The 26246-nt window shown below is 47.8% G+C and overlaps 1 protein-coding gene across 3 annotated transcripts in view; it reads right to left on the bottom strand.

The window, feature by feature from the left end:
- The window catches only part of ZFHX3 (zinc finger homeobox 3), a 601913-nt gene that overhangs the window by 380368 nt on the left and 195299 nt on the right, over window positions 1-26246 (bottom strand). For all 3 annotated transcript variants that reach the window (XM_033942405.1, XM_033942408.1, XM_033942407.1), the window contains one exon: window positions 10470-10966. In XM_033942405.1, the coding sequence (XP_033798296.1) occupies window positions 10470-10966 (497 nt within the window). The remainder of the gene's footprint in view (window positions 1-10469; window positions 10967-26246) is intronic.

Below are 26246 nucleotides of genomic sequence, written 5' to 3' on the forward strand. Positions count from 1 at the left end.
ACCACAATAGAGGTTTTTAGCACAGGGAGCCTTTGAGCGTCGAGAGCAGCGCTGGGCATTCAGCGCAGCTCCCTGTACTAAAACTGCTATCGTGGTTTAGTAAAAAGGGAGGGGGGTATATTTGTCTATTTTTGTATGGTTGTTATTGAGGTGATAGTGCATAGAGTCATCTGCTTTGACCTCTTTGAAAAACCCTGGAATAAGAATGATAATTAACATTTTCTATGTGTACAGTGTGCTTTGTGTTTTTTTAAAATTTTATTGTTGGTAGATCATTTTGACTTGGTCATTTTAAAAGTAGCTCGCAAGCCCAAAAAGTGTGGGCACCCCTGCGCTAGGGTATACATATTCAGGGCTTCCAGTCTCTCCTCATACGTCTTCTGGCGCAAGCCTCCTATCATTTTCGTCGCCCTCCTCTGGACCGCCTCAAGTCTTCTTACGTCTTTCGCCAGATACGGTCTCCAAAACTGAACACAATACTCCAAGTGGGGCCTCACCAATGACCTGTACAGGGGCATCAACACCTTCTTCTTTCTACTGACTACGCCTCTCTTTATACAGCCCAGAATCCTTCTGGCAGCAGCCACTGCCTTGTCACACTGTTTTTTCGCCTTTAGATCTTCGGACACTATCACCCCAAGGTCCCTCTCCCCGTCCGTGCATATCAGCTTCTCTCCTCCCAGCATATACGGTTCCTTCCTATTATTAATCCCCAAATGCATTACTCTGCATTGAATTTTAGTTGCCAGGCATTAGACCATTCCTCTTAACTTTTGCAGATCCTTTTTCATATTCTCCACTCCCTCTTCGGTGTCTACTCTGTTACAAATCTTGGTATCATCTGCAAAAAGGCACACTTTTCCTTCTAACCCTTCACCAATGTCACTTACATACATATTGAACAGGATTGGTCCCAGCACCGAACCCTGAGGGACTCCACTAGTCACCTTTCCTTCCTTCGAGCGACTTCCATTAACCACCACCCTCTGGCGTCTGTCCGACAGCCAGTAAGTAGCTATGGCTTACATCTGTAACTTTCATCTCCAACAAGTTTAAAAGGAAAAACATCAGGATTGATATCTAATTCCAGTACAATTCATTCCAAATGTACAGTTCTCTTATAATTCTGCTGGTATACAACAAGTCCAGATGCCTGCCTCTACTCTCTCTTGTAATAGGCCTAGAGAAAGTGCACACAATATTGGAAAGAATGCTGGCCAACCTATGGTCATCCCATCCAGATCTATCCCTCTCATCTATGAGTGTGACATTATGCCTTCAGAATGGTGTCAGTCCTACAACATAAGAACATAAGAGTTATTATACTGGAACAGAGCGAAAGTCCATCAAGCCCAGTATCCTGTTTCCCCAAAGTGGCCAACCCAGGTCCCAAGTAGCAGGCAGATACCCAAAGAGTAGTAACATTCCAGAGTTGAGACTGTGATGTCATAATGCCTCACTCCACCAATGCTTAAGAGCCAACCTCATCAGTGATGTCACAATGGCTTCATTGTCCTATACTTTGCTCACATAAGAAACATAAGAGCTGCCATACTGAGACAGACCGAAGGTCCATCAAGCCCAGTATCCTGTTTCCAACAGTGGCCAACCTAGGTCTCAAGTATCTGGCAGAAACTCAGAGTAGCAACATTCCAGAGCTGAGATTGTGATGTCATAATGCCTCATTCCACCAATGCCTAAGAGCCAACCTCAGCAGTGATGTCACAATGGCTTCATTGTCCTATACTTGGCTCACATAAGAGCTGTCATATTGGGACAGACTGAAGGTCCATCAAGCCCAGTATCATGTTTCCAACAGTGGCCAACCCAGGTCACAATGCTACTTATCAACAGACCCTCTCTTTCTGCTGAAGTGATGGAGGGGCCACATCAGAGAACAAAAAATGTATCTAAAAAACAAATTTGTTAATTTGGTAGAGCAAGGCCTTAAAGTCCTATATCGTTGGTATTTATACCCAACTAAAATTGCCCGTTTTTCTCCTACAAAGACTGATATGTGCTGGAGAGGATGTGGTTCCCCAGGGACCTGCATACATATGTGGTGGCATTGTCCTTTGATAAGAGCTTACTGGACTAGGTATGCACAGTTTCTTTCGGATATGTCACAAATTGCTGTACCATGTGATGCTAAACTTTTTTGGGAAACCCCTGGGTATAGATAAGAATTCTTTTAAAGTGTTATATGTATGTATAGGGGTTGTAAACGGGAGGTGGCAATGGTCTACTGTTAATGTTCCATCCAGATTGTACAAGGTGTTTGGCATACCTATTACCTTAGTCAATTGACAGCCCTCCACAAGAATCAATTGGAAACTTTCCAGAAGCGATGGTATTGTCAAAATAACTCTGGATGAATACTTATTGTTGGTTTAAATATCAGTAATATTATACAGTGCTAAATAATATAAGTTATTTTCTATGTTATTTTTACTTTTATGCAAACCTCCCGGACAGATGAAGATTCTGTATTAGAAATCTGGATATTCCTAGATTGGATCTGTTATCTTGTGTTGGGTTTTTGGTGGGTTTTAAAAAAAAATTTCTAATAGTGATTTATAATTTTTTAAAAAAATGCAAATCAAGAGGATTAGAACATGTTCCTAGCAGCCATCTAGTCACATACTTTTCCTCCTCAAATTTCATCTCAATAGTCAACTGAAGGTATAGGAGCCATGGCAGCATCATTCAGGATCCTTAATTTATCACCAAAATATCAGTTGGACGTTGAAGGAATGGTTAGTTTTCCAACTGTAGAATGCCATCTTCATCCTTAATGGAGGGAAAAGAGCCACTAAGAGAAATTCTATGACTCCTGGCATAAATCAGTATCCCACATATGCTACAGAAAGTCCACTTTAACTGCATCTAATACCACACTCAGCTGAAGGTAGGAAACGTACAACCACACCTTGCCGTTCAGTGCTAGCAATTCATCTGAAATACTGGGAAAATGTTGCTTGATCCATGCCACCAATACCACCTACAGTTGACTGGAACGAATATGAAGGCGATTCACCAGACCTGGCATGGTAGGTCTACAAGCCGTCAATGGATTGATATTCTTCAGGTCTCCATAGCTGTCAGTGTCAAGCCAGTAATGATAGATCACATCTGCCTCTGCAAAAAAAACAGAGCAGAAGATGTGTCCCTGATAATGCACCCTCTAAGGCAGACATGGGCAACTCCGGTCCTCAAGGGCTGAATATGCATGAGATCTATTTGCATGCACTGCTTTCAATGCATATTCATTGGGGAAATCCTAAAAACCCGATTGGATTCCGGCCCTCGAGGACTAGGTTGGCCAACTGCATGCAATTTTTTTCTCATTTGAGTGATAAGTTCTAAAAAGCAAACATTTTCCAGGTTTGCAAGTAGAATGTACGAGCGAATGCTCATGTGGTCCACTTAGAGGGAACATAGGTCTCCGACTAGCAGCTACAGCACATGGTTTGTGTTAATTCTGCACTTCCCCTCTGTTTCTTTAGCTCCCATACTGTGGCTCCAGGGCTGGATTTAAAGATTCAGCGCTAAGCAGGGACAAATACACACTCAAATTTCATGTGGTTACATTTTTAGCACATTTCAATACCGATTGCGTTAACCCTAAGCCCAGCAGTTTATTTAGAAGCCTCCCATGCCAGAATCCTCATTATATTGTGTTATACTTCTTCTGCAGGAAATTACACACATATACCCCACAAGTAGGGGGAAACCCAGACACGTCCTCTTTTTAGAGGACCGTCCCTAGACGGACTTTCCAAAGCATTTGACAAGGTTTTGGAAAGCCCCGACAAGTTCCGGCTGCATCTAGAGGGCCTCTGAGCATGCGCGGATGATGTCACACACATCCATGCATGCTCCAGGCCCTCCAGACGGAGCTGAAGCTTGTCGGGGAAGAGAGATGGCTGTGTGAGGGTGGGGCTGGGGGGGCAGGGTCATGTGGAAGAAAATATGGTAACCCTACCCACAAGTAATTCACCACACTAAGGAGGAGCACTGTCTAGTATATCAGCCCTTTTGAGGAGGGGACCCTAAACAAACATTCGATGGAGCCACACCACCATTATGCTGTTACTTTTCCATCTAATATCATTAAGATAACAAACTGTCCAGAACACAGCAGTCCATGTTCTCAATCTACATATAAATAAAATTTTAAACCTATTTAAATTTATATCCCGTCCCTCCAAAGAGCTCAGAACGGGTTACACAGTAATTCACAGTGCTAACATAGGATTACTTAGTGACACTGGTGAAGGGTTGAGGGAGTGACGGAGCAAAAAGGTCGGTTTTTACAGCAGTCCTTTACGGGCTCTGACATGAAGAGGCAGAGGTTTGGTAAGAAATGGGAACAGGATTGTTTCCAGGCTGTCTGGAGTTGGAGGGAGTGTCCTGAAGGTGTATGTAGGCGTATTTCATCTTAGAACATAAGAATAGCCTTCCTGGGTCAGACCAATGGTCCATCAAGCCCAGTAGCCCGTTCTCACGGTGGCCAAAACCCAAGGAATAGCAATATTCCATGCTACCAATACAGGGCAAGCAGTGGCTTCCCCCATGTCGTTCTCAATAACAGACTATGGGAGCGTAGTGTTCTCTGGGGTGTAGAGGGCAGCCAGTGGGCCGATATCAGTGGTGGGGAGATTGGATCATGGGCTTGTAAGTTTATTAGGTGCATAAATTACAAAACAAATATAAGAAATCAAACAGCCTCAAATATTGGCTATCACAGGGTAAAGAAAAGCGCATCAAACAGCAGTAAAAGGTCACAACCTGGTAAATGAAGACTTGTTTTAACAGTAATGCTACCGTTACACGCTAAGAGCGAGCAAATGACCATTAGAACCAGAACACACTGCACACTCCTCTTCCCAACCCGAATCTAGCAAAACCAGTAACCTGGTACATAAAGAGTGAGGAAATTGAGTAACTGATCGACATAAGTTCCAGTGAATATAAACGAATGAAAGAACCAAAAATATAATAGCATAGCTAAACACCATTTAACATTCAGTAAATAAAAACGTAAATAGACACCTATGCAGTGGTGTACGACACCCATCTGTATGAAAAACATGATTTTTAGTAACAATCCACACGTCACACAAGAGTGTACCTAGAAAAGGCAGCATCTTACATACTGCAGTGAGCAGTACATCATCAATACACCCATTGTAAAACTAAACAAGCCAGACTAGTACAGATCAATCCTAACAGAAAACCATGTCTTTTCGAACACACAGAACACAGAAAACACCTTCGCCTAGTATGTAATCACAAACTAACCCCTCCCCCTTTTACAAAACTGTAGTGTGATAACAGCTCAGACTCTCATAGAATTCTGAGCGTTGGAGCTGTTACCACTACGGCCAGCACTAAAAAAATGCTCTACAGTTTTGTAAAATGGGAGATAAAATAGAAATACATAGACAAAGGTTAAATTGAACCACCAAGAAGCTGGACTCTGCATACAATGCAACACCACAGAAACCACGATGCATCTACCCTAAAGCAAAAAAGTAAATAAATAGAATTTTTTTTCTACCTTGTCTTTTTTGGTTTCTGCTTTTCTCATCTTGTCACTCTCTGTTTCATCCACTGTCTACCTTCTATCTGCCCCTTCTATATGGCATCTTCTCTCCTTCTATGCCCCCTTCAAGAAACTGTATGCCTCCTCCTTCCATCTCTCCCTTCACCCCCATTGATCTGGCATCCACCTTCTTCCCTTCCCTCCTCCAATGGTTTGGCATCTCTCTCCTCCCCTTCCCTCTCCCACACCCCCATGGCATTTCACTCCCTCCCTTCCCCCCTTCTATCAGCATCTGTCCCCTTTCTTTCCCTCCAACCCAATTCCATCCAGTATCCATTCCTCTTATGTCTCCCCTTCCCTGCACACCAATTCCATCACCATCTGCCCCCTTTCTCTCCCTTCACCACCCTTCCATACCATTCTACATGCCTTTCTCTCCCTCCACCACTCTTCTACATGCCTTTCTCTCTCCCTCCAAACCAGCAAGGACCCGCGATGATTGCGTCTGCTGCCTCTGCTCCGGAAGACATAAGTGACGTTGGAGGGGGTGGACCAGCAGACACAGGGAGTTGAGGCAAGGTCCCGCGATGACTGCGGCTGCTGTTCCACCCCCTCCAACATCACTTACATCTTCCTGAGCAGAGCCGTCAGCTGCAGTCATCACCGGAACTTCCTGTACTTCAGCGCGGCTGCCGACTCTGCTCTGGAATAAGTACGGCAGCCACGCTGAGGTGCAGGTCCTGTAGTAGAGCAGCACTGGAGGATCCGGACCTGGGGCAGTCCGCTGCCCCCCCTGGTACACCACTGCACCTAAGAACTATAAAACCTAAATAATAATAATAAAAACAGTAATTAGTATCTGTTATACAGTATTGCACTGAAAAAGAATTAAGAATATATTTCAAATAAAGAAAAGAAACCTTATATAACATCATTATAGCAACAAGGTCATCTGTTTATGAACAAATTTGATTTCCTTGAGACAGATGGCCAACCAGCATCTCTCCATTCTGACAGCACCAGTTCAAAAAGAAGGCAAGGAATCTCTCCAATTAATCAAAATAGGGGATTTCCCCAGGGCCAAAACTCTTTCCAAATAAGATGTCATTCAGAACGGTCTCTCAACCCCCTCTCCCCCCTTCCCGGAAGAGCACACCCACTGACTGCAAAGGAAAATCAATGGCACATAAAGAAGTAATGTTATGCTAGATCTGTCCCCAAAACTGCTACACTCCTTTGCACATGGCCTAGGGTAGCCTTGGGTGATAGGGGGATCTGCCTCGATACTAGTGTTGCTGGATTTCTCAGCAGCCTTTGACATCGTGGATCATAATATCATGCTTACAAGACTGGCAGAATCAGGTACATGTGGTGCAGTACTTTTGTGGTTCAAATCCTGTTTGTCAGACAGACAATTGGTTCTGTTCAGCTCTGAACTGTGGGGTGCCATAGGGGTCCAAACTGTCTACCTCAAGCCTCTGGCTGAGCTTCTTCAGTCAATGGACACACAATTCTATATCTATGCCAATGATACGCAATTACTCTTCCCCACTGAATCAGCAAACTGACTGCCCGTCTAATGGGCAAGCAACAAACTCTGCCTGAACCCAAGCAAAACAGATTCAAAATATCTGCTGGGAAGTATGAACTCCCCCTAAAATCACAGGTCAGGAATCTCGGGATACTGCTCACCCACTCTGATCCCACAAATTCAAACAACCTTTAAAAATTGTCAATTCAGCAGCTATGAAATCTCTCTCCATATATTGAAAAGACAAGTCTGACCACAGTAGTCCATACCATAATGACATCACAACTAGACTACTGCAACAGCCTGTACACTGGTCTAACCAAAAAGAGTTTGCATCGGCAACTAATTCAGAATGCTACAGTACGACTGAAAGAAAGGTGCAAGAGGCACAACCACATCAGCCTTCCTGCACAAACTACGCTGGCTTCTACTACCTCAGTGAAGTCCTTCTAATTAAATCTCATATAGTGCCTTCAACAGGAGACAAAGAAGGAGCAGGAATCAGAGACTTCTTTGCCGCCCAAAATTTGGTTAAATATAAAGGAGATATAGATATAGATATAGATAGATATATATATATAGATATATATATATAATGTACAGATTTATATATAAGGAGATATATATATATATAATATAGAAACATAGAAATAGACGGCAGATAAGGGCCCACGGCCCATCTAGTACAGATTTGTACTTCACAATACATTTACAAGAAAATTTTTTAAAAATACAGCGCTCCTAACTATAATACTTCAGGTTTTAACTTGCGCCTCTCTTGAGACATCAGAAAACACATTTATTTTTAAATCAAAATACTTCTTATTACGATGACAAAAGAACATTCTCAGCAACTTCTCTTTATCAGAGATTAAAGAAATGTATCACAAACTGTGTGTCACGGCACACCAGTGTGTTTCCTGAGAAGTCAGCCGGCATGGACGACACTCCTCCCTGTACCGCGGACATTGACACAATGACATCACGCATGTGTGTGATGTCATCGTGTCGACTTCCAGGTGCCTTCTGGACAGGACTGAAAAAGTTTGTGGGGCACTGGATTAAAGCAGAAGTTACCACCATTGTACCACCATTTCCTTGAACCATCCAGAGTATCCATTTTAAGCAAAGCTTCCTCTCAAGGTTGTCCCTCTTGATTTTTTAAAAGCAGGGCGATAATAAGACTTTACAATAGATGGAACAAGATCAGGAGCAACCGCTAATATTTCCATGACATATTTCCTGAACGTGTCTCGTGGAGGAGAGTGTGGCGCAGTGCTTGTGGGTTCTAACCCTGCACTGTTCCTTGTGACCCTGGGCAAGTCACTTAATCCTCCACAGCCCCAGGTACATTAGATTGATTGTGAGCTCACCGGGACAGACAGGGAAAATGCTTGAAGTACCTTTGAGAGTGACAAAAGTTGGCTCCCGTCTGTCCGGCCAACTACCAAAGGTACGGGGAAGGGGGGTGGGGGGGTCGTGGGGGTCGCCAGGGGGATCGCGGGTCGGCTGGGGGGCGGTCGGAGGTTCTTGGGGGGGGCGGTCGTGGGGGGGGGGGGGGGTTTGCGTCGAGGGCAGGAGGGCCTGGGATCCCTCCTGCCCGTAATGTAGTGCGGGGTGGGGTTAGGGGGTCGCCGTGGCCAGGAGGGTTTGGGCTCCCTTCTAGCCCGATATTGTCGGGAAGTCGGCGGTCCTTCGGGGTGGGGGTGCGAGTGGTCCTGCCGGGGGGGGGGGATGTATCGGACGTCGGGGAGTCGGCCGGGCAAGAGGGCTTGGGCTCCCTCTTGCTCCGATCGTGGATGCGGGTGCGGGTGGGAGCGCGTGCGGGCGGTCGTTCGGGGTGGGGGTGCGAGTGGTCCTGCCGGGGGGGGGGGGATGTATCGGACGTCGGGGAGTCGGCCGGGCAAGAGGGCTTGGGCTCCCTCTTGCTCCGATCGTGGATGCGGGTGCGGGTGGGAGCGCGTGCGAGCGGTCGTTCGGGGTGGGGGTGCGAGTGGTCCTGCCGGGGGGGGGGGGGGATGTATCGGACGTCGGGGAGTCGGCCGGGCAAGAGGGCTTGGGCTCCCTCTTGCTCCGATCGTGGATGCGGGTGCGGGTGGGAGCGCGTGCGAGCGGTCGTTCGGGGTGGGGGTGCGAGCGGTCCTGCTGGGGGGGGTGAATCGGGCGTCGGGCGGGGTGGGAACTATGTTTTAAAACTTTTGTATACCGCGCTCACGCATATAACGCGCGAGGGGTATGCGCGGTAGGTAAAAACGCGTATAACGCGCGCGTTATATGCGTGAAAATACGGTAATTACTTCTAGAGTGCTACCAGATGTACATAGCGCTCTACAGAGTCACGAAGGAGACAGTCCCTGCTTGAAAGAGCTTACAATCTGAACAGGATGCCAGGGTGAGGATACAGTTAGGGGGGATGATTAATCTGCTGGCAGTGGGGAGTAGGGTTATGGATTGAAGACTATATTAAAAAGGTGGGTTTTCAAGGGGAAGGGATTTCCAGAACCCGGCAGTTTGTCCGGATTTTGGAAATCCTGACCTTGAAGGCCACATCTGGAAGCCTTTGCACATGCACAAAGTCAATGAAATGATGTCATACGCACGCATTTGACATCATCACAGCAAGAAAAGTGAAACTGTTCAGTTTATAGCAGGGGTTGAACCCAGCCACGCACAAGATAGATTTGCACGCTATGAAGGCAATGAATCACATTTATTTCACGCATAGTCGTGTGGATATCTTGAAAACCAGGTTAGCCTAGTGTGTCCCAATCCCCGATTTATACCTGATTTTCTATTTACTCCAAAGATTTACAGGATCTTGAGGTCTGTGACAGAAAAAAATATCTGAGTGAATTGAGTGCGAGAGGACAAGAGCAAAGTTGACAAGGAATGGCAGGGAAAGACTACACAGGCAGGAAATAGGGATATAAAAGTGTGATTTTTCACTTGCACAGAGCACACTCGATTCTTCTCCCATCAATCCTTTAACAAAGACCTTGTGCACCATTAACACTCTCTCATCACAGAACCCTCCATGCTAGAGCTTGGACCTGCAAACTTAGGTTATGTCAAAAAACCCATCTTTCTCCTCCTCCCTAGCTCCTAAAGATGGGACTCAAACTTTGGGGTGACTGCTGAAGTCAGACAAAGAGAACGATGCATGCATTTTTAGTTTTAAAGGTTATCTTCACCAAACCTAGAACTCTAAACACAAGACAATCTGGATCAACATACTCCTACTTAAAATGGACTTAGAAAAGTGTATTATACCTTCATCTACAGAGGAAGACCGTTCCTAAAATAAAGCTTTATCGATGCAAGAACAAAACCAATTAACATCTTTATTCCCAACACAGCCATTTGCAAAGGCCAAGGAAAACAGGTTCTTACCTTGTAGAGTTTTATGCTCGCCTCGTGCCTCGAGTTCACTGTGTGCAGTCGCAGTTTCTCCTGACTATTTGTGTAGTAGTCACAGGCGTTGCACTTCAGGTGAACAGGATTTCCAATGGCAACACATTTCAGCCGCCACTCATTGGCCTTGCCACCTTCTTTAATGTGGGCCACCAACTGGTACTTTTGCACATGTTTGTCTGTCTTGCAGTGGAGCTGGAAGTTGGCTTTGAGTTGTGTGTTGTAGCGGCACAGTTTGCATTGATATGAATCCCCTGCCAGGGCCTTCCATTCTTCTTCAGGTAGACTGCGTTCCACACTCAAGTGCAGTCCCAGCAAATCCAGGTTATCCGTGGTGAATCTGTTGCACACAGCGCACTGGAAGAGCTTCAGTGAAGGGTCATTGGTCTGGGTGAAACTCTCTCCCAGGTTCATCAGCTCCTCTGAAACTAGCTGCCCACCCCCCAGCCGCATGTCCAGGGGAATCTCACCGCCAACTGTACGAAAGGAAAGAGAAGGTTAAAGCTTTGCCTTTGGATATATACATTGGAAAGAGTAGAAAAAGTAAAACTCAGAAAACATTTCAAGAATTAAAGACGACATTTATCTCTCAGTTCTCCCATAAAGTGGGTGGGAAGCAGGAAACAATTATTCAAAAACTTTGAAAGGTCAGAAATGCTAAAGAAAGAGTCCACAGTATAATTGGGACTTAGGAAGTCTGTAGGTCACAGTTCCAAAGACCTAGTAAGGTGGAAATCCTCAGCAGCCCAAAATCAGACCAATCTGACCATACGTAACGATTCATCAGTGGAGGGGGGGGAGGAGGGGTTTGCCAGCTCACACCTGTCACATTTCTGACGTTTCCTCTAGTACTCAAACTTTCTCGAGCCGGGGCATGTGCAGAGGCCTTCCAAATGGGCCTTGAGATGCCAGTAGGGGATGCCAGCAGGGAAGAGGGCCGGAGAGAAGGAGAAGCACTGGTGCCAGCTTATTGCCTACAGCAGTGTTTCTCAATTTCTTCAAGCTAAGTACCCCCTAGGTCTAAGAAATATCAACTGAGTACCCCAACCACAGACCTCCCTAGGCCCAGGTCCCATCCCCTTTACTAATTGTAATGCAATTTTTTCCATTCATTTTTCTTATTCACATAATATACACAGCAGATATATATTCTCAACACTGACACATTTCAATCACTATATTGAAAATAGAATCATTTTACCTATCGGTGATCCTCTGCAGGCTGCTGTAATTAGCTTTAAAGGTGAGACCGAGAGGCCAGGGGGGAAGCCGGAGGACGCTAGAGAGAAAGGGGAAACATGCAGGCCTTCGGTGAATCGGGCAGCGCTGGCGATGTACCACATAGGGAAGTCAGTTGGAAGGCGCCTCTCTTCCTCCTCAGTGTGCCACGGCACACTTGGAATCTCAGGAGACACACACTGCTCAAGTTTTTAGCTTATATCTTTTAAATTTGATATCTTCTGTATTCATTTGACATTTTAAAGTAGGAAAGCAGCAGAGGTACATAGAGATCCTATTAAAGAAAATCTAGAGCTCTGGGTCTGGGAGCTATGTTTTTCCTGAAGTTCCCCTGTAACTGTTTGATACATTTACAAAATAAGATTGAGATTTTTTTTGAAAACCAACACAATTAGAGTCATGCTTACAGGGTAATGAGAAATAATTTGAAGTGATTATTCTGATTTGACTGAGGGTCCTTAAATGATTTTGCAGTGCTGATAGTTCAAAACATCATCAAGGAACGGACAGTTTTCTGAACCAAGACTGGGTGAATGATGAGCTTTGCAACTACTCTATTTTTCGCTCTATAAGATGCACTTCCCCCCCAAAAACAAAAAATAAAAAAGTGGGTGGAAATAAGGGTGCGTCTTTTAGAGCGAATACTAACTAACCCCCCCTCCCCTACCTTAATTTCTCCGGCGGTCCAGCTTTCAGCCTCCTGCCCTTCCATCCGGCTTTCTCCCCAGCGGCAGAGTCGGAGCGGCAAGAAGGCAGGCATGAGCTTTTCGCTTCCTGCCCTGCCACTCCATGAATGGCAGTCCAGTGCTGAAGGGCAGAAGCTTTCAGCCTCCTGCCCTTCTCTCCTGCTTTCTCCCCCGAGCGGCACCGGCAAGCAGGCAGGTGCAAGTTTTTCACTTCCTGCTTTGTCCCGTGCCACTCTGTGAATGGCTGCCCCAGTTCTCGCGGGACAAGGCAGGAAACGAAAAAGTTTCAAGTTTATTAAGATTTGTTATCTACGCAATATCATATATTTCAATGCGTATAAAAATAAAAAATAAAATAAAAAAGGGGGAGGACAAAACAAGACACTGTATACTAATTATATACGTTCTAATACAAACTAGTACAAAATGTAAGGGGGATGAACTACAATCTTTAAAGAAAGAAAAAGAAACATTTAGGGAAGAACACATATGGTGGGAGCAAATAAAAAGAAAATAAAGTAAAATAAATAATAATTTGGCAGCCTACTCATAAGATTCATTAAGGTCTAAAGATTTAGTACTTGGTAAGTTATGCTTTCTATGTTTTGAATGTGTCCTTGTACAGAAAGCTTTTTAAGGAGCGCTTGAATTTTTCTAAAGAAGGTTCATTACGTAGATATAGTGGTAAATTGTTCCAAAGCTGGGGTGCCATGACCGAGAAAATAGTGGATCTCCTGGTCCCTATTATTTTTAGAGAAGGAATAGTTAATAAATGTTGTTGTGTTGATCTGAGAATACGGTATCAAAAGACGATCCAAAAATATTGGCGCATGTGATTGTTGAATTTTAAATGTTAACAGTATGATTTTAAAAGTTAGTTATTCTGTGTGTGATTGGGAGCCAATGTGCAGATTGTAAAAGTGGTGTAACGTGGTCATATTTTTTAAAATTTGTAATAATTTTTATTGCTGTATTTTGTATTATCTGTAGCCTTCTTATTTCTTTATTGGTTATGCCATGGTATAAAGTATTGCAATAATCTAGCCTAGAAATGATTAATGAGTGGATTAAAAAGTTGAGAGCTTCAGGATGTAAAACTTTTGATAATGATCTGATGAGACGTACCTCGCACTTGCCTGCTTGCTGCTCTGCCGCTACCGTTCGGGGGAGAAAGCAGGAGGCTGAAAGCTCCTGCCCTATAACGCTGGACCGCCGGAGGAGTTAAGGTAAGGGGGGATCCTGCCTGCCTTCGGGTGGGGGACCCTGTCAGGGGGAGGGGGGGGCTGCCTGCCCTGCCACTAGGCCTGCCCTGTCCCGTCTTTCCACTAGACCACCACAGGGGGGACAGGGTATAGAAACATAGAAAAATGACGGCAGAAAAGGGCTATAGCCCACCAAGTCTGGCAAGGAGGGGAACAGGGCGTAGAGCCTGACAAGGAGTGTGGGGTTAGGTGCAGAGCCTGGCAGGGAGAATTTGGTTCAGAATGTGTTTTTTCTTTGACTTCCTCCTCTAAATCTTGGGTGCGTCTTATGGAGCGAAAAAGCACAGTTACTTACCGTAACAGGTGTTATCCATGGACAGCAGGCATATATTCTCACATGTGGGTGACGTCATCTACGGAGCCCCGATGCGGAAGCATTTTCAAGCAAACTTGATTGAAGATTTAAGTTTGCTCTGCTGCTCCACGCATGCGTGCCTTCCTGCTCCACTAGGGGGCGCATCCCCTCGTGGTCTCCAGTTCACTTAACTAGCAAAGAAGCCAACCTCGGGAAGGTGGGCGGGTTGTGAGAATATATGCCTGCTGTCCATGGATAACACCTGTTACGGTAAGTAACTGTGCTTTATCCCAGGACAAGCAGGCATGATATTCTCACATGTGGGTGACCGCCAAGCTAACTGAAAAGGGATGGAGGGAAGTTGGCGATTTAAGCAAATAGATTTCGCAAAACCGATTGGCCGAACCGGCCATCACTCCTGGACAGTGAGTCCAGACAGTAATGGGAGGTGAAAGTATGAACCGAAGACCATGTGGCGGCCTTGCAGATTTCCTCAATAGGTGTGGACTTGAGGAACGCTACGGAGGCTGCCATCGCGCGGACCTTGTGTCCCGTTACTCGACCATGCAGTGCGAGACCAGCCTGAGCGTAGCAGAAGGAGATGCAATCGGCCAACCAGTTGGACAAGGTGCACTTGGAGACTGGGTGACCTAACCGGTTTGGGTCGAAGGACAAAAACAATTGTGGGACTTTCCTGTGTGGTTGAGTGCGTTGGAGGTAGAAGGCCAACGTTCTCTTACAGTCAAGAGTGTGGAGCGCCACCTCTCCGGGATGAGAGTGGGGCTTGGGAAAGAACACAGGTAAGACAATGGACTGATTGAGATGAAAATCAGACACTACTTTAGGCAAGAACTTTGGATGAGTGCGGAGTACCACCTTGTCGTGATGGAATACCGTGAAGGGTGGGTCCGCCACTAGGGCCTGTAGCTCACTAACCCGCCGAGCGGAAGTGAGCGCAAGCAGGAAAATCACCTTCCAAGTGAGGAATTTTGGATGGCATTTGTCTAGGGGCTCAAATGGAGGTTTCATTAGTTGAGCCAGAACCACGTTAAGGTCCCAAACCACCGGAGGAGGTTTGAGAGGAGGGTGGACATTCAGAAGACCCTTCATGAAGCGAGAGACTAGGGGGTGGAGCGAGAGGGCTTTCCCTTCCAGGGGCTGATGGAAGGCTGCAATCGCACTGAGGTGTACTCGAATGGAGTTGGTCTTTAGGCCGGAGTGAGATAATTGAAGTAAATAGTCAAGGATCAGGGGGACGGGGACCGACACCGGGTCCTGGCTGTGAGAGGAGCACCAGGCTGAGAATCTGGTCCACTTTTGGGAGTAGCAGGTTCTCGTTGAGGTCTTTCTAGAGGCCTCCAATATCTCCTTGACTGATTGAGACACGGGGAGAGAAGTCAGGGGGAAAGAAACCAAGCATTCAGATGAAGAGATTGAAGATTGGGATGTAACAGCGAACCCTGACCCTGTGATAGTAGAGAGGGAAACCGAGGCAGAGGCAGTGGATCTCTGACACTGAGTTGAAGCAGAAGGGAGAACCAAGGCTGGCGTGGCCAGCGAGGAGCAATCAGGATCAGGGTGGCTTGTACTGTTTTCAGGTGGACAAGCGTCCGCAGGATCAGAGGAAACGGCGGGAACGCGTACAGGAACCTTCTCTCCCAGTCGAGGAGGAAGGCGTCGGCCTCGAGCCGGTCCGGGGAGTACATCCGGGAGCAGAAGAGAGGCAGTTTGTGATTGTGGGGGGATGTGAACAGATCTATTTGAGGTGTCCCCCACTGTTTGAACACCTGTCGTAGGGTTTGAGAGTGCAGTGACCACTCGTGTGGCTGGAGGAGGCGGCTGAGTCTGTCCGCCAGACAGTTTTGTTCTCCTTGTATGTACATCGCTCGAAGGAAAGTGTTGTTGGAGATTGCCCATTTCCAGAGGCGCAGGGCTTCCCGACAGAGGGACCAAGACCCTGTTCCTCCTTGTTTGTTTACATAGTACATTGCTACCTGGTTGTCGGTTCGGATGAGGACCACCCGTTCGTGGAGCAGATGTTGAAAAGTTACAGCTGCGAGATAGATGGCCCGGAGCTCTAGCATGTTGATGTGACAGCGGCGGTCTTCCGCTGACCACATCCCCTGCGTGCGTAGGCCGTCCAGATGGGCTCCCCAAGCGTACTCTGACGAGTCCGTGGTGAGTACCTTGCTGTGATGAGGGGTGAGGAAAAGTAAACATTTGGAAAGATTTGAAGAGTCGGTCCACCAGCGGAGCGATCTTTGCAAGGAAGGAGTCACTGTCACGGGACGGTCGATCGGGTCCCGGTCTTGACGCCATTGAGAGGCCAGGGTCCATTAAGGGATTCTCAGATAGAGGCGGGCGAAGGGTGTGACATGGACGGTGGAGGCCATGTGGCCTAGAAGAGTCATCATCTGTCGAACTGATACCGAGGTCAGCAGAGAGATCCTTCGACTCAGACTTACTAACGCCTCTAGGCGTGGAGGGGGGAGGAAGGAACGGAGGCGAACCGTATCCAGCGTGGCCCCGATGAACTGTAGGGACTGCGAAGGGCGTAGTTGGGATTTTGGGAAGTTTATTTCGAACCCCAGACTTTGTAGGTAGGTAATAGTCTGTTGGGTCGCTGAGATAACCCCTTCCCTGGACGGGGCTTTGATCAGCCAGTCGTCCAGGTAGGGGAATACCTGGAGGCCCTGGGAGCGTAAGGTTGCTGCGACCACCACGAGGCACTTGGTGAAGACCCGAGGTGATGATGCTAGGCCGAAGGGGAGGACTCGGTATTGTAGGTGCCAGTCCCCTACCTGAAAACGCAAGAACTTGCGGTGAGCGGGGTGTACTGGGACATGTGTGTACACCTCCTTCAGATCGAGGGAGCAGAGCCAGTCGCCCTCGTCGATCAGGGGGTAGAGGGTCGGTAGGGAAAGCATCCAAAATTTTTCCCGTACTAGAAATTTGTTGATGCGTCTCAAGTCTAGTATTGGGCGTAGGTCTCCCGTTTTTTTCAGTACCAGGAAGTAACGGGAGTAGAAGCCCTTCCCCCGTTGGTCGGGGGGAACCTCCTCCACTGCCCTGAGGCGAAGCAGGTCTCGAGCCTCGGAGAGGAGTAGGGGTAGCTGCGTCCGGTTGGGAGGGCAATTCCTTGGGGGGTTGTCTGGAGGAATGGCCCGAAAGTTGAGAGAGTATCCTGATGAGATCACACCAAGGACCCATGCGTCCGACGTGACTTGTTCCTTCCCGATGGGAAGGAAGCCTGGGACTATGGCGTCAAAAGGACGGGGATGGTTTGGAAGTCGCAGGCGGTTGGGACTTGGGCATGGCCCGGTGGTGGGCTTGCGGACGCCTGGGTGGAGGCCGCGAGAAGGGAGGGGTGGATTTTTGTGGGTAGCGGCGTGGAGGGGCCCTGAACGGCCTGGGCGCGGGCGGTTTAGGTTTTTGCCGGACGAGGGAGGCAAACGAGCGTTCGTGTTCGGAGAGGCGTTTTGTGGCCGCCTCGATCGTGTCATCCAACAGTTCTTTTCCCACGCAGGGTAGGTTAGCCAACCGGTCCTGTAAGTTGGGGTCCATGTCGACCAGGCGCAGCCAAGCTAGTCGGCGCATGGCGATAGCAAAGGCTGCCTCTCTGGAGGAGAGTTTGAAGCCATCGTAGGCCGCATGGAATAGATGGAGGTGCAGGTTGGAGAGGGACTCTAAAAGCAGCACAAACGCTCCTTGGCGGGAGGCCGGTAGGTCAGTCTCAAAGGCTCTCAATAGTCCAATGAGGTGTTTGAGGTAGGACGTGAAGGTGAAAGTGTAGCTTTGCACCCTAGAGGCCATCATGGCATTCTGATATAGTCTCCTGCTGAACTTGTCTAGGGTTCGGCCTTCTCGGCCTGGGGGGACCGCGGCTGAGACCCGGGATGGGTGGGCCTTTTTCAAGGAGGATTCTACTAGCAGCGACTGGTGGGAGAGCTGTGGTTGTTCGAATCCCGGGTAGGGTACTGTGCGGTACTTGGCCTCCATTTTGGAAGGTACGGCTGTGACCATGTAGGGGGTCTCCAGGTTCCTGAAGAAGGCCTGTTGGAGTACCGGGTTAGGCGGTAAGCGGAGGGACTCTCTGGGCAGTGGTGGCATATCCAGCTCCGCTAGGTATTCTTTAGAGCAGGGGTGCCCAACGCGTCGATCGCGATCGACCAGTAGCTCAGGAAGGCAACTCGAGTCGATCGCACTCGTGTTGCCGTCCTGATCTACCGGCCGATCAGCCTTCCTCTCCAGTGTTCTCCCTAGGGCCTTTTAGCTGGGCGGTCCGCCCAGCTGTCATCTGCCGCTGCTGAACATTAAAACCCCCCTCCCAAAAAAACCGGCTTGGAAATTTCAGCCCCTAGCGAACTTATGCTCCGGGCTCTAACGTGTGCGTGCAGGCTTCTCTTCTCTTCTCTCCGAAACCGGAAGTTATGTCCGGGGGGGGGGGGGGGAGAAGGGAAGCCAGCACGCACATGTTGAGAGCCCTGAAGCAAGCGTTCGTTACGGGCTAATGCGGGAGACAGGTTAGTGAAGCATTTGTTCTTCTTCCTGCCGGGTCCTGCCTACTTTCTGTTTCCGCGAAGGCAGGACCCGGCAGCATTTCCCCCAATAGGTTGATCACGATCTTGGGCTGATCAGCCTTCCTCTTCCCGACGGCAGAATTGACTTCGGGGAGAGGAATGCTGGTTGGCCGAAGCAGGGAGAGCTTGGGGCCTGTTATTGGTGGCGTTTGGGTCCTGGTCCCCGATGGTAATGGCAGTGGTAGTGGCTTGGGGGAGGGCAGGGAGAAAGAAGGAAAGAAGAGAAACAGAAAAAAAAGAAAGGGAGGCAGAGAGAAAGAAAGGGCAGGGAAGAGGAAGGAAAAGTTGGGGGGAAGGAATGAGGTCTGGAGGAGAAGAAGCATACAGGCTAAAAGAAGGGAAGAAAGATTGTATGCACAGTCAGAAGAAGAAAGTGCAACCAGAGACTCATGAAATCACCAGACAATGTAGGGAAAATGATTTTATTTTAAATTTAGTGATCAAAATGTGTCTGAATTTATATCTGCTGTCTATATTTTACACTAAGGTCCCTTTTTACTAAACCGCAATAGAGGTTTTTAGCGCAGGGAGCCTATGAGTGTTGAGAGCAGCGCTGGGCATTCAGCGCAGCTCCCTGCGCTAAAAACTGCTATCGTGGTTTAGTAAAAAGAGAGGGGGTATATTTGTCTATTTTTGTATGGTTGTTACTGAGGTGATAGTGCTTAGAGTCATCTGCTTTGACCTCTTTGAAAAACCCTGGAATAGGAATGATGATTAACATTTTCTATGCATACAGTGTGCTTTGTGTTTTTTTTATTTTATTGTTGGTAGATCATTTTGACTTGGTCATTTAAAAAGTAGCTCGCAAGCCCAAAAAGTGTGGGCACCCCTGCTTTAGAGTATCTGGAGTCGGACTGGAGGTCTAAGTCCAAAGCGTGGCCCATGTCCTGGACAAAGCGAGAGAAGGATGGGCGAGATGTTCCCGAGGCCCCGTGCGGGGTCGGTGAACGAGACCTCCGTCGGGTGGAGAAGGATGGGGAGGCTTCCCTCGAGTATCGAGGTTCCTGCTCCGATCCACGCTCCGAGACCGGGGAAATACTGTGAAAGTGTTCCGGTGTCGTAGATCTCCGACATCTCGAGGAGCCCCTCGGAGACGATGTCGGGGTTCGAGGTACCGATCGATGTCGAATCGGTGACCTCGACCCGGACTCCCTCGGTGACAGCCTGCAACCTCGGGTCGGAGTCCCGGTCCGAGGGGGAGTTCGGAGGATGCGCGGGTTGGAGAGTGATAACTCAGCCACCCTTAGCGGTCCCGTACGAGGTGTAGGTGAACGGCCTCGTAGAGTGGGGGAACTCCGGGCCTTCTTGGAGGTACGGCGGTTCGAGGTGTCTGTCGTTTTAGCACTATGTTTTGCACCGCGGCGGTCTGTGGAGGGAGAGCGCCTTGGGTGCCTCGGTGAGGAGTCCGAGGAGGATGGAATGCGGCGAAGCTTGCGCGCTTTTCTTCGAGGTGGCTCGATGCGAGGCTCAGGCTGGTCTGGCACATGCGGGGTTGAGGTCGAGGCCGGTTGCAAATGGGCCATTGCAGCAGACAGCTCCGACGAGATCATCGCTCAGAGTAGGTCCTGGAAAACGGGCACGGACAGCATCGAGGGCATGTCCACTGCCTCGGTGCACTCCACCGGGGGCGACCTCGTATCAGAGTATTCCCATGTGGTGGAGGCACGGCCCGAAGGCTTGGAGGGCTTCGCCGGGGCTGTAAGCATGGGACTTCCGCCATGCGTCGCCGGCGTCCCCGAGGCTGGTTTCTTTGCTGGTACAGAACCTGAAGAGGGAAGAGGGGACTTACCCGGAGCCGAGGTCTTCTGTTGTCCCGAGGACTTCGGGTTCGAGTCTCGAGGCGATGCCGAGGTATTCGGGGCCGAGGTCAAGGCCGGGGCCGAGGCCGACCTTGAGGCTGAGGTAGAGGGTTGGTCCGGGGCGAAAAGGTCCGCCATGCAGGCTTTCCTTCGACGGAGGGCCCGGTTCTGGAAAGTAGCGCACTGGGGGCAGGAGTTGGTTGGATGAGCGGCCCCCAGGCAGAGGATGCACCGGCGATGCGGGTCTGTGATGGAAAGAAGCCGCTCGCACCGGGAGCACTTTTTAAAGCCGGTCAAAGGCCAGGACATAGAATCGAAACTGGCCGCGGCTCGAATAGCCATGTGGCCACGGGGACTCGGAAGCCTCCGGGTCGGTGAAGCAGGAACAGTTGAAACAAGAAAAAAACTCGCGCACAGCGACTAAATCGAGAAAAACAAGAAAAAATCGCGGTGCTAGAAGGCAGTTGGGGCAGAGCCTGAAAAAACACGACTTCTAGGCTCAGCGGAAAATTTTGAACTGGAGACCACGAGGGGATGCGCCCCCTAGTGGAGCAGGAAGGCACGCATGCGTGGAGCAGCAGAGCAAACTTAAATCTTCAATCAAGTTTGCTTGAAAATGCTTCTGCATCGGGGCTCCGTAGATGACGTCACCCACATGTGAGAATATCATGCCTGCTTGTCCTGGGATAAATGGAAAAATAATGTTCTTACCTGTTAATTGTCTTTCCTTTAGACGCAGCAGATGAATCCAGAAACTAGTGGGAAAGCACACATCTACCAGCAGGTGGATATAGAGAAACTGATTAACAGGTGGTCCTATTGGCTGGCACGCCTCCTGCATCTTCAGTATTGCTCCTTGCCCAAGCATCCGGAACTGGTAATATGTGTAGCACATTAAAAAAAAACTTCTTTACCATAATAATTTCAAAGGTAGTAATATCGAATACAACTATCAATTATAATGAAACTGCTGAAACTCACGAAACAGAAACAGAGAGCCAATAACCAGAAAAAGGTGGGGCTCTGGATTATCTGCTGCATCTAAAGGAAAGAAAATTAACAGGTAATAACATAATTTTTCCTTTCTTAGCAACAGCAACAGATGAATCCAGAGACTAGTGGGATATAGCAAAGCAAGCTTCAATCCAGGTGGGAAGTGAACACTGCCTCCACGACTGAAGCAAATTCAGTCTCAGCATGCTCTGCCACATAGAAAAGGTATGCAGAGAAGAGCAAGTAGCCTCATGATAGATCACCTCCAAGGAAAAAACCTTCTGGGCTCCTTCGAAGAAGTAGCCATTGCTCTTGCAGAAGGAGCATTAAGTGCTTTCATCAAAGGCATCTTCACTATTGAATAAGCGGAAGCAATGATTTCCTCAACCCATCGAGAAAATGGAAGACGTGAACGCTGGCAGATCTCAGTTGCATCCCGCAAAAAACAAAGCGGCGATCTGAACTTTGAAAGTGGTTAGCAACCTGCAGAGAATGCAGACTCAAGCCACACACATCCAGGAAACACAAGAAGAATAAGTGCACCCTCCCGCCCTCCTCCCAGGCAGGCAGGAAGAGAGCATGGTTGACATCATGCTCCTCAACAGTTTGACTGACAGAAAATAAAAGCTGCTGGAATACATACAAACCGTCAACCCCGATGATAGCTCATTGTGTAGAACAGCAACACAAGTTAAATAATCTGAGCTGTTGGGGAAATGACCCGTTGTTAATGTCATATCCTATAGAGTCTCATTACAGAACAGTTTGAAACGGGGCCCTCTGTAACTCTGAAAAACCATCCCAATACGCTATCCTAGAGAGGGGTTCTTAACAGCAAAACGAATATGCTGAACTGCCGTCAGGGAACGAAATAGATCGGTCTAAGAAGCAAGGGAAAAGAGAGAGAGAGAGAGAGTGCCCCCTGGCTGCTACAACAAGTAAGACAGAGAAGGCTGGAGTGGCGAAAGACCCTGAGACATATACCAAGAATGGAAAATCGTCTAGAAGCTAGCGTAAGCTGCTGATATAGATGTCTGTTGTGCATGGAAAAGAGGAGAAGTAACCCGCTCCAAAAACCCGTATGCCTCAGCGGTGATTTTTTAAGAAAAAAGGCGTAGTAGAAACGGGGGACGAAAGGCCATGTTGAAGGATCCATGGATAAACAAATCCTGAGGAACTAGGAACCACAATGGCCCACTCCCGGACAAACCCCATCAGATCCATATACCAGGGACAGCGCAAAAAATCAGGAGATACTAATATTACTGTGACATAAAAGTGAGTCATGAGAATGAACACACACAGTAAATCATCATCTAAGGTGAAAACACTAAAACGACATAAAGGACCAACCGAAAAGAGGTAACGTTATCTATCCCTTCTGACTCCTGCTCCCTGCTTCTGCTGAAGAACCGAGGAAGCTCGCATATCAAGATGAGATCATGAGGTCTGGTTTTAGGAGACCCCATCTCCAGATCATGGGCTTGAACATGTGAACGGACAGTTCCCATTTTCCAGGATATGTAATTAAATTTTTTTTAATGTAATGATAAAGGCTGCCTAAACATTTAACCTGTCCCACAATGAAAAATGCCAAAAGAAAAATAAGATGAGCTATCATCCACCGAAGCAAGAGCGTTTCCTTGCTGGACTACCGAGGATATCACATACCTCCATGGCTGCTGAGAAAGCCAGCCCCGTGACACTGTCACCAAAGATTCTTATTTGTCAGCCCCGAAGCATAGGCTAAAAAACCTGACTTTTTGTTTCCTTCGATCCAAATAAGTTGGGACATCCTATTTCTAAGCCTACTATCTCCAACTGGTTGGCGGCTTGTACCCCTTTCTGCTATGCCCAGGCTGGATTACCCCTTCACACTAAAGTCACAGCCCATAAAGTCAGAGTAATGGCAGCTTCAGTAGCTTTCCTCAGTCTACACCTATTGAGGAAATTTGCAAGGCTGCTACTTGGTCCTCGGTTCATACCTTCACTTCTCACTATTGTCTGGATACTTTCTCCAGACGGGATGGATAGTTTGGCCAAACAGTATTACAAAATTTATTCTCCTAAATTGCCAACACTCCCACCATCCCATTCTGGTTAGCTTGGAGGTCACCCATACGTGAGAATACCTGCCTGCTTGTCCTGGGATAAAGCACAGTTACTTACCGTAACATGTGTTATCCAGGGACAGCAGGCAGCTATTCTCACAACCCACCTACCTCCTCTGGTTGGCTTCTCTGCTAGCTATCTGAAATGAGGAGACGCGCCCTGCACTGGATGGGAAGGCACTTGCGCATGCGTGGTGCGGGAGACTCGAAACTTCGAGTTTCTTCAAGCAAGTCTGCTTGTGAGGTGTCCGTATCCGGGCTCCGTCGATGATGTCACCAAAATGTGAGAATACTTGCCTGCTTGTCCTGGGATAAAGGATGTACCTGAATTTTCTCTTTATGACAAAACGGCAACAGTACTACTCTCACCTTTGAAGATGTACGTGGAGACGTGGCAATGTCAAATGGCATCTGCCGAAAGTGGTAACGTTTCCAGAAGACGGCAAAGATACCACTGATACTGCGGAATATATCAATATGTAAGCAATCCTCTTCGAGAACCAACGCTGAAAGGAACTGCCGCGGTTGAACCGCTGTGATGACCATCTTACAGTTGTCAAACTGAAAAACTGATGTTGAGAAAGTAATTAAGCCACATAAGATTCAGCACCGATCTGACCAAGCTTCTCATCTGGGGTACCATAAAGGAAAAAGAAGAACGTCCCTTGCCCCAGTATTCAAGAGGAACTGGAACCACTGTCCCGAGTTCCATTAACAGCTTAAGGGGCCTATCACCAACATCACCTCAGGCTGCTAAATACACGGTGATCCCAGAAAAGAATCTTGAAAAGAAGAGAAGGAGTCAAAGATGCAATCAATCTAAAAAATGTCTAAAACTCAATGACCGTACATTGTCATGTCTCCCCCTTGCGAGAAAGCCTAATAAGCTGGCAGAGGGAGCCAAGACCCCATCAAAGTAAGTGTAGAAGAATGTGGTCCGGTCAAGACGAGAGGAAAAAGATCTAGATGGATTAAAGAAAATGCTATGAAAAATACCAGTTAGCGGTGAAAGAAGAACATAAGAAGGAGTAGGTCACGGAAGCTTCTCCAAAACTCAACTGCCCTTAAAGGGAACACGCACTAGGCAGAATCTTGAAGCTGCATTAAGCACCCTATGGCAAACGCACTGCACCTTGATGCCTACAAGACAAGGCTGTGATCCCAAAAGAAAACTTCAGATAAGAAACCAACTTCCAGATATTCTACGCCCCTCTCGAAACCAAATTGCAGCAAAAAGAGAGAAAGCATAGAGATCTGTCCAGGGAGTAAATGGCAAAAGGGGACTCGATACAGTCCTATTCAATTGGTGTTGGCCTTCAAAGATGTAGGTTTAGGGAAATAATTGATATTCCCTTGATCACCAAAAAGTTGTCCCGGGCCACAAGTAGCTGCACAGCACCTGCTGCCAGCTTGGTGGGCCGTCTAATATGATGGATTAGAAGATGGCGGTCCCAGACCGTTTCTCAATAGAGTCCGAAACCTGGAGGACCTGCCACTTAAAAAAAAGAGGAAGACAGTCCTGCCACATGAAGAGGAAAAGCGCCATCCGGCCACCTAGTAACCCCTATATTCATCTGCAACTCTTAAACTACATACTACTATATTCTCTCTTAAACTACCATTAAATATTTCTATAGTGTTACCAAACACCCGCAGCGCTATCCATTGACCCAGAGAATAAAACATCCAAGTAGGCAAAGCCTCTAGATCGAGAGACCCTGAGACAGACAAGGAGAAACCCGCAGAAAGCACTGGGCAATCTCCAATCACTGACGGCACTCTGCCGCGATGCGCCATGTGCCAAACCAGTGCAGAGGGCCTCTAAACTGGGCAGGCAAACACCAAGTGTAATTCTCCATTCAACACTCTGTCATACCTAACAAGCTGGGCGCATAACACAAGCACGCACCTGAAACACCAGGCAAAGTGCAAAGAAACACTCTCTGAGATCAAAAACTGCGTCGTTATTATTTTTTAAAATGCAAAAAACAAAGAACAGCCAACTCAACTATGTCCGACAACCCAGACACCTCGGCCCCACAGAAAATGACAGCCTTGGGAAACACTGTGACCCAGCCGACAGCAAAGGAGTTCAGCCCGCCAAAAATAACTGCCACATGAAACGCTGTGGCTCTGCCGACAGCAAAAGAGCTCGGTCCCGCTGAAATTACAGCCTCGGGAAACAAGACTCTGCCAATAGCAGAAGAGATGAAGCACACACCGTCAGCGTGCGGGGAAAAATGTCTGCCATTCGACAGCTTGCAAAATACAAAACTGGAGGCCTCCAAAAACAGAAATGCACATTTGAATTACCAAATTTCAGTTCTACCCAAACCTCAGTGTACAAAACATAAAACAGCTGTTGTACTCACAGTGCCGAGTGAAGCCGGTAAATGACGGTTGTTCAGGACAAACAGTGCAGAATGTAGCATCTAGGTCTCCCCTTTTTTTTTCAATGAAGGAAAAGAAGAAAAAAAAAAATGGAGACCCAGGCAGACCTTCTATCAATTGAGGGAGGGTGAGGTGTAACCCCTAAAGCCAGCACCGTTCAGCCGGACACCCCTGTCTCACTGAAGAGAAACCTCAACAGGAGAAATAGAATGGCAGTCTCACTGAAGAAAAGCCTCAACAGGAGAAAATAATTTTCCAGTCACAGCCAGAATTCAGGAGCTAGTTGAATAGCGACCATCACCTGCTGGGAGATAGAGCATACTGAAGATGCAGGAGGTGTGCCAGCCAATAGGACCACCTGTTAATCAGTTTCTCTATCTCCACCTGCTGGTAGATGTGT

Source organism: Geotrypetes seraphini, chromosome 4, assembly GCF_902459505.1.
Source record: "Geotrypetes seraphini chromosome 4, aGeoSer1.1, whole genome shotgun sequence".
Taxonomy (NCBI): domain Eukaryota; kingdom Metazoa; phylum Chordata; class Amphibia; order Gymnophiona; family Dermophiidae; genus Geotrypetes; species Geotrypetes seraphini.